The sequence below is a fragment of the Xenopus laevis genome, chromosome 1L (genome assembly GCF_017654675.1).
Source record: "Xenopus laevis strain J_2021 chromosome 1L, Xenopus_laevis_v10.1, whole genome shotgun sequence".
NCBI lineage: Eukaryota > Metazoa > Chordata > Amphibia > Anura > Pipidae > Xenopus > Xenopus laevis.
In genome coordinates this window covers 85,109,027-85,116,684 of record NC_054371.1, presented here as the reverse complement: position 1 = coordinate 85,116,684, position 7,658 = coordinate 85,109,027, and the positions used below count along the sequence as shown (strand labels likewise).

Below are 7,658 nucleotides of genomic sequence, written 5' to 3'. Positions count from 1 at the left end.
CAATGCATTGCTCATATAATTTTTCAATCAGTTCAATAGTAATTCAAGAAAAACAGTGATTATTCAGTGTGTGTGTCAGGACAAAATCATCAGCTGGGGGCTATGCTTTTCTCACGACTGTCAGTTCACAGTTTGCTTGCAGGTGTGCCTTCCTCCCATTACATCACACCCTGCAGTGTATATAAGGGCGGCTCTGTGCTTCCATTCACAGAAATAAGTCTGAGGAGGCTTGTGCTTGACGTCTCTCCTGCTCTATATCTCAGTCCGAGTACTGGAACTGTACTACCCCTAGAGGAATATTGCCTAAGTACGGATTTACTGGTCTAGACTACACACATCAACTATGTTTTCAACTATGTTTTCTCTGCGATCCGTCATTCTGTGTGCCACACTCCTGCTCACCATAGGTAAGAAAAGATCTTTCATTTTTCAGGTACAATACCTACCTCTATCCACCAGGATAGTCACTTATCAAAGTGATGTGCCAGGATTGTTCAGGCTGTTTTTACTGTGCTTTCACTCTTTCTGTACTTTCTCAGTCATTCACATGGCTAAACACATTGGAATCAAACCAATACTCCCTCCTTCTTTTTTTACTTTTATTCTCTGTAATAGTCAATATGTAGAAACACATCATATTTAGCAGAATGTACAATAAGGTTGCCACATGTTTCCCCTATTGTTATGATTATTAACACCCCGTTAGAATGTAAGTGTAAAAAAAGCAGGTAAAAATTAAGGTGATCCTGGTTACTGTTTACTTTATTGAAAATATTTATTAGTTTACGTATGTATGTACCTAGTTTATTCCAACTGATTCATTCTGGTAATTGTGGGGCGACTAGTTCTTGCTTGGAAGTTGGATAACAATACTAGCTATAGGGTGATGATTATTATGCTTGGGTCTGTACACACTGCTACAGTATATTCCCTTCCAAAATTACTTATGGAAATGCAATACAAAAGTTTAGTGGCAGGTTTTTAGGCTGTTAAGCATTTAACAATATCTTATTAACTGAAATCAAGAAATATATTTGCATTGGTTTTCCAAGTTTTATAAAGCAATAGTTGCAATATTTTGATATGGTGCCAAAGGTCATTAACATGTCAGTGCTTGCCTGGAACATGGATTGTCGGAGAAATGTTTGTGAAGTGATTCAGGAGAGAATCCTGCTACAGATAAGCTAACTCCGCTGAACCACAGCCAGCATATAGCTAATACTATTTAACTTTTTCACTGCCAACTACATTTCCATATACACACGTGCCAACTGCCAAGGAATTTTGTGACATTTTGTGCTCTTTCACATTAGGTGTATTTGCTAGGAGCAATGTTTAGGTAATAGATAAATGATACATTTTAAATTATGCCCACATTTATGGAAAAATACAATTACTATAACTACAACTGAATATTTTCGAATAAATGATTGAGAAATACAGTTATCTCCCAAAATCAAATATATATTGTTTTAGGGAGATTCTGAAACAAACATCTTATCACCCACATTGTTTTAGGTGCCAGGGTAGATACCAATTTGTGGGACAGCTTATAATTGTATGCAAAAGTCATAAATATGAATGACAGGGGTCTTCTGAACATGTGTATAAATTTGCAAAGGTTTTGTGCATTTATGTGAGTATGTGTGGAAAAGTGTACAAGATGTAGTAAAAAATAAAATGGAATATCACGTCTGTAGGCTGTGTGAACATGTCTGTGTTACCTGAATCAAGCAGGCAGGATGGTAAATGGATTATTGCGAAAGGGGACACCAGATGCAGATCAGCACAGCAAAAAGTGTATGGGCAACACTGGGAGGACTGCAGGAAATCTCCAAATAGGAGACAATTGGTTTTCACTTTTACTATTTAGGATGCTCCTCTCCTAGGACAACAAGATCACCCTGTATAGTGGTATTGTCAACATTAAAAATTCACTGTTGCCAGCATGTAGCTTCTACTCATTTGGCAAGCAAAATGTTAAAAGACCTGCAACATAAATTTAACTGTAGTAGAGAAAAGCCCTAACAATTGACTTTTTTTTTGGTTTAACCCCCAGCTTGCCACTTCACAGCGCTTTGCTCAGAATTAAACAGCACCCAAGCTGACAGCAATGTAACCTTCTCCGGGGACCAGGGATCTGATGGAACAGGGAGTGCTGTGGAAGTTAACTGGGAAGAAGAGGAAGAACATGAGGATAATCTCTCCATTTTGGGATTTATAACAGACGATTCTATACGTGGTATGTCAAACAATTATGTATGACTAATACTTATGTGGAGTAAGACCTGGAAGCACTATAGAATTGTAGATCAAAAGCATCACTGTTGTAAATCCCCCAAATCTTACTCTTACACAAAATACTTTCCTAATGTAAGGAAATTGTGTGCATGTTGTAATGGTGGAGATGCAATTGTCTCTATATTGCGCCAATATTAGAATATAACGTATTTATCACTCTTACCACCTGCAGGGCCTTGTCCTTTGCTATGGTATGTTCAATTAACTTCCAAGTTGTTTGGTCAAAACCCACTTTGTGACTACATTTATACGAATTAGCATATTTTTAACCATACATCTACAAAATGCCCAGACGTGGCCATGTATGGGAATGAAATACACATGTGACACTTTATGGGGATCATTCCATTCTCACAGTTACTTTTCCTCTCTCTGAAACTTTTCTTTATGTTGCTAGACAAATATACTTTCAAAATACAACCCAGGCACTTGCAAGCCAAAGAACATAAGGTAGAGAAGAGGGCGGATAAGTCGTGAAAAAGGAGATGGGATGATAAAAATAGCTGTAGAACTGCAAAATTGTATGTTTGGTTAAAACTTATTTTTCATGATTTTGAGCTTCCCACGCAAAATATGTCTACGAAATGAGCAAGCCACTGTAAAGAAATCTCACTTAGCAAATTAGGCTTATTTAGTTATGGCACTTTAGAACAAAGTCTGCCATTTGTTATTTAATCCCCCAGAGATGTGTGGGCCTAGAAACACATTGCAGTGGTTTGACACACTGCCAGACAGTGATGTAATTCAAGAAAGCAACAGTTTCTTATCAGCATCTGGGAGTTTTTAATTATTCTTTTACAATTTTACAATTTCAGACAGGCAGTTACTCTATGTCTGTCCTAACTATACCAACACCCTTTCTGCTGTCCTGCTTATATGGGATTTTTCAGTAGAAAAAATGAAAACTCACTCACTTGCCCCATGTTCTGATTACTATAAAACATTCTGAGATGTAAACCCTGATATCAATCAGAAATGACTCTGAAGTAAAATATAACATGTATATGTATGTATATCTATTCAATATTTATTTAATAGATTGAGCCAGTTGTGTGTGTTAGAATTAGTGCCCCCAATTTAGACTTTCACCTTAGTTGTAAGCATATGGATCAGGATAGTGTGCCTGCAAGAAATCTGATTTCAAATCTTTTGAACAAGAAAAGGTAGCACTACTTTTTCATATTATAAAACAAGCAAATTGTGCTGGGGAAGTGCATCATATTGGAAAAATGTTGGCCCTTTATATGCCGCCGTGTATTTTAGTAGATTGCACTTTGTTGCGGTGCCTCACCTGTGTGACTCACTCTGTGCTAATAGAATAACAAGCCTCTTCCTTCCCTCCACCTTCCCCCTTGACATGACCTCCTACCAACCCTTCCTTCAGGGCTCATGTGTACTGAGAATTTACCTATATTCACAATGATTTCATGTGACTTCCGGGCAAAAACAGGGTGGAATAATTTCATTTTAAGCTTTTAAAATAAGGAATACTGTGGGATGCCAACAGAAATCCAGGCTTAAACACTTCAAGTCATATTTAATGATGGCTCAGACACCACAAAGGAGCTCTAAATATGCAAGTGGCTTACTAGCTGACCTGGTATTTATTAATAACTAACATAAGTGCCATGTTCTTCTGAAACTATGCAGCCTTAGTCAGTGAAAGATATTTGAAAAATGTGTTCATTAAGCTTCATTCAGTTGGTTGGGATTCCATGACTGCTGTAATCAGTAAGGAGAAGGGGTATTATTTTCCTGTAAACCTGTACACATCAAATAGCTGGCATTTCATTGCAGTTGCTGTTGTTGCAGTCACTTTTCACATGAGGTCATTTCAGCATTATATTGTCCCAGATTTGTACAGTAGCTATTATGCTGGAGGATGTTTGATATTTTTGTGTTGTACCTAAAAGTGGCGTAATTAGATGTTACTGGGCCCCACAGAAAATTTATTTTAGGCTCCCATCATGTCCAGAGATTGTCCTATTTTACCAATATATGTTAAAAATGCTCTTTATTTGGGCCTCATGGGGCCTCCTATATCTTTTGCCCCCCCCCCTGCAGCCACATTGTCTTTTTTCAGTAAATATAGAGCCCAAAAAAATGATTAATAACAGCAAATGGCATTTAATATCATTAGGAAACACAAATATCAGTAAAATCTGTTTTATCTCACTACCAAACTTCTGACCAGTGAATATTTACACCCATGCCATGGTCATTTTTTTTCTCTTTCTTTTTCTTTTACTTTTCCTTTTTCTTTTATTTACTTAAAATGATGCAGTATCGTTTATTGTGATTTATGTAATGACACACACTGTACCAACAAAAGCTCATACCCCGGGAATTCCCGGCTGGTACTTTTAAATATTGTCATATGTTTAAATCACAAATAAAAACATATAATAAAAAAAATCTGTTTTATCTGGTGAGCTACTTCATTTTAATGAGCTTCCTGGCATTTTAGTGCTTCCATTTGGGAAGCAAGTGGTGCAGCAAGATGTGCTTTGACCACCACCACAAATAGTGCCAAAATGTTGTATGAACCCTGAGTCTAACAGTGAATATAAAATTTGATGTCCTTAATTGTAAAGCACCATTCCTTAATGATATGTCCATGTTTAACCAACCTCTAATCATTATGTTCTTGAAAATAAATATTTAGATCAAGCAATAATGACCTATTTTTATTTTTCAAGTTGAACCAGTGGTAAAGCCGGAGAATCCCAAAAAAAACGGAGAAAAGAAGAACTCTGAAAAGAAAAAGAAGAAGGAAAGAGGGGATAAGAAAAAGAAGAAGAAGAAGAATCCCTGCCAATCCACCCATAAAGATTATTGCATTCATGGTGAATGTAAATACTTAGCCAACTTGCAAGAAGTGACATGCAGGTGAGTTTTTGTATGAAACCTTTACCATTGACTGTGCTTACATAATAATCTGTAATATATCTATAAAATGTAAATCATATTTAGGCAGCTAGTGAACACTTGCACAGTGCAGTCAAATTTGCTTATTTTGTGAATTTTTGCCTTGTTTTGTATCTATGGCAACATCCTAATCAACTGGACAGAAAACAGTAGGGCAATGTCTTTGTGATCAACAAGAAAAACTTTTCTTTTTCTGTCAAAGAGACACCTAAAGCTTTCTATAGCTAAACAACAGCTTTTCAATGATTCATTTTCAAAGCAAGGAGTGTAGAAAAAGTCACACGGCTCTTTTCCGGGAATGTGATACTTTGTTGATGTCAATTTACATTCTGTGGATGAAAGACCTTTTGCTGGGACTGCTCTGTCCTTTTGTGAAAAAAAATCTATTTTTGTCACCATTATGTCAAAGATTTTGATTATATGAGTGCTGTGATTTGACATATGATTTCGTTATTAACCTGGAGATTATGGATATTTTTTTTTTTCAGATGTCAGCCAGAATACTTTGGTGAACGGTGTAGCGAACAGTCCATGAAGACACGGACAGAGGGAGACTTAAGCGACAGGTCAACAATAGCACTAGCAGTTGTAGCAGTCCTGTTGTCAACAATCAGCATTACTGCCATCATTATTATCATTGTTGTACAGTAAGTATCTTTTTTTATTCCGTTGAGATTGTGCTCATTTTCTGCCATTTATTGTCACCAGAGAATAGAATGGGATTTAATGTTGTATTAATTAATTATTAATGTTGTATTAGCTGCACCATATATATTTTATACCATCCACTGGTATGATGCCAAAAGTGGAATAAACTCTATGGCCAGTGATGTGAGAAAAGTATAAAAAGTAATTTCTACAGAATGAAATATGATATGGATGTTCTTTCTTAAAAATTGGTCTTTTTTATACATTTCTATGAGAGTATTTTGTAAGGAACATTTAAGACAAAATGTTCTCACTGTGGCATTTCAGAGATTAAGAATATTCTAAGCTTCTGTGCTTTATTTCTTTATAGTACAAGAAGGAAATATGCTTCCTATCAAGGTGAAGTGGAAGAAAAAAAGAGATTAGGTCAAGAAAATGGAAGTGAAGAGATTGATGTGTGAAGTGAAAAGCAATGGAAAAGGTAATCATCCCTATCAGTGCCTTTGCTACTTTTTAAAATATGTTTGATATATATGTCAACATGTTAATCATTCCTGGGCAGCTTATTGAAACCAAATAGCCCATCTATATGCCGTATATTGTTGCCTAATCAGTTCTAAAGTCTAGAACATATAATATTAATTATATGTAGCTAATATCTTATCTGAGAGTGAAAGCTATTCCAGGATTCTAACATTTTTAATGGCAATTTGCTAGATTTTAATAAAATCATCATGCTATTTATCAGTTTTGTAATGTAGCCAAGATAGCTCTGATTATAAGGTTTTTGCACTTCCTTTACTAAATTTCTCTTTTCTGCTCATACAGATATGTTTCCTGAAAATAACACTGCCAAACCTCAGTCAGGTGGAACTGCAAAACCTGAATATTGAAAATACAAAAAGACGTTGTTAAATATATTTTTTATATGTAAAATGTATTTATTTTTTATTTATTTATTATTATTAGTTATTATTGAATTAAACATTTTTTTATAAAAAATTATTTAATTTATTGTTGTAATTTCACAATGTATTGGATTAAGTTGAATATAGAATATCGAAATGTCCCATTATCGCACACATAGTACATGATACCCACAGCGGATACAGGTATGGGACCTGTTATCCAGAATGCTCGGGACCTGGGGTTTTCCAGATTATGGATCTTTCTTTAATTTGGATCTTTGTACCTTAAGTCTACTAGAAAATCATGTCAACATTAAATAAACCCAATAGGCTGGATTAAATATATCTTGGTTGGGATCAAGTACAAGCTACTGTTTTATTGTTACAGAGAAAAAGGAAAGAATTTTTAAATATTTGGATTATTTGGATAAAATGGAGTCTATGGGAGAAAGCCTTTCTGTAATTTGGAGCTTTCTGGATAGCGGGTTTCCGCATAACGGATCCAATACCTGTACAACTAATAGAATATTGAGTATAAAAAGGTCCCATTATCATACACATAGTACATAATGCCCACTGATAAAATGAATTGAATATAGAGTATCAAACCGTTCCCTTATCTTACACATAGCAAATAATACCCACAACTGATAAAACTAATTGAATATAGAGTATCGAAAAGTTCCATTGTCTTTAGGGTGGTGGCAGATTAGTCACCCAGCGATAAATCTCCTCTATTGCGGGCACCTAATATTCCCATACTGGCTTCCCGCCAGCAAGAATACGGATGGCCGGCGGGATCGCTTCGGATTTCCAAAGTCGTCCAAAGTCGTCCGAAGTTGCCTCACATCTGCCACCACCCTTACACATAGT

The 7,658-nt window shown here is 35.8% G+C and overlaps 1 protein-coding gene across 1 annotated transcript; it reads left to right on the top strand.

The window, feature by feature from the left end:
• Positions 1-216: 216 nt before the first annotated feature.
• areg.L (Amphiregulin L homeolog) lies at positions 217-6,345 on the top strand. The gene is made up of 5 exons (XM_018252399.2): positions 217-407; positions 2,060-2,242; positions 5,001-5,190; positions 5,718-5,876; positions 6,248-6,345. The coding sequence occupies exons 1-5, from the start codon at positions 344-346 to the stop codon at positions 6,336-6,338; spliced, it is 687 nt and encodes a 228-aa protein (XP_018107888.1). The 5' UTR covers positions 217-343; the 3' UTR covers positions 6,339-6,345.
• The last annotated feature ends 1,313 nt before the right edge of the window (positions 6,346-7,658 follow it).

Bases quoted from the DNA above. Each gene is read 5' to 3' on its own strand.
- areg.L (XM_018252399.2), top strand. From the start codon at position 344: ATGTTTTCAACTATGTTTTCTCTGCGATCCGTCATTCTGTGTGCCACA. The intron at 2,243-5,000 runs GTATGTCAAACA...TTATTTTTCAAG, and splicing joins AACAGACGATTCTATACGTG to TTGAACCAGTGGTAAAGCCG. The intron at 5,877-6,247 runs GTAAGTATCTTT...ATTTCTTTATAG, and splicing joins ATTATTATCATTGTTGTACA to TACAAGAAGGAAATATGCTT.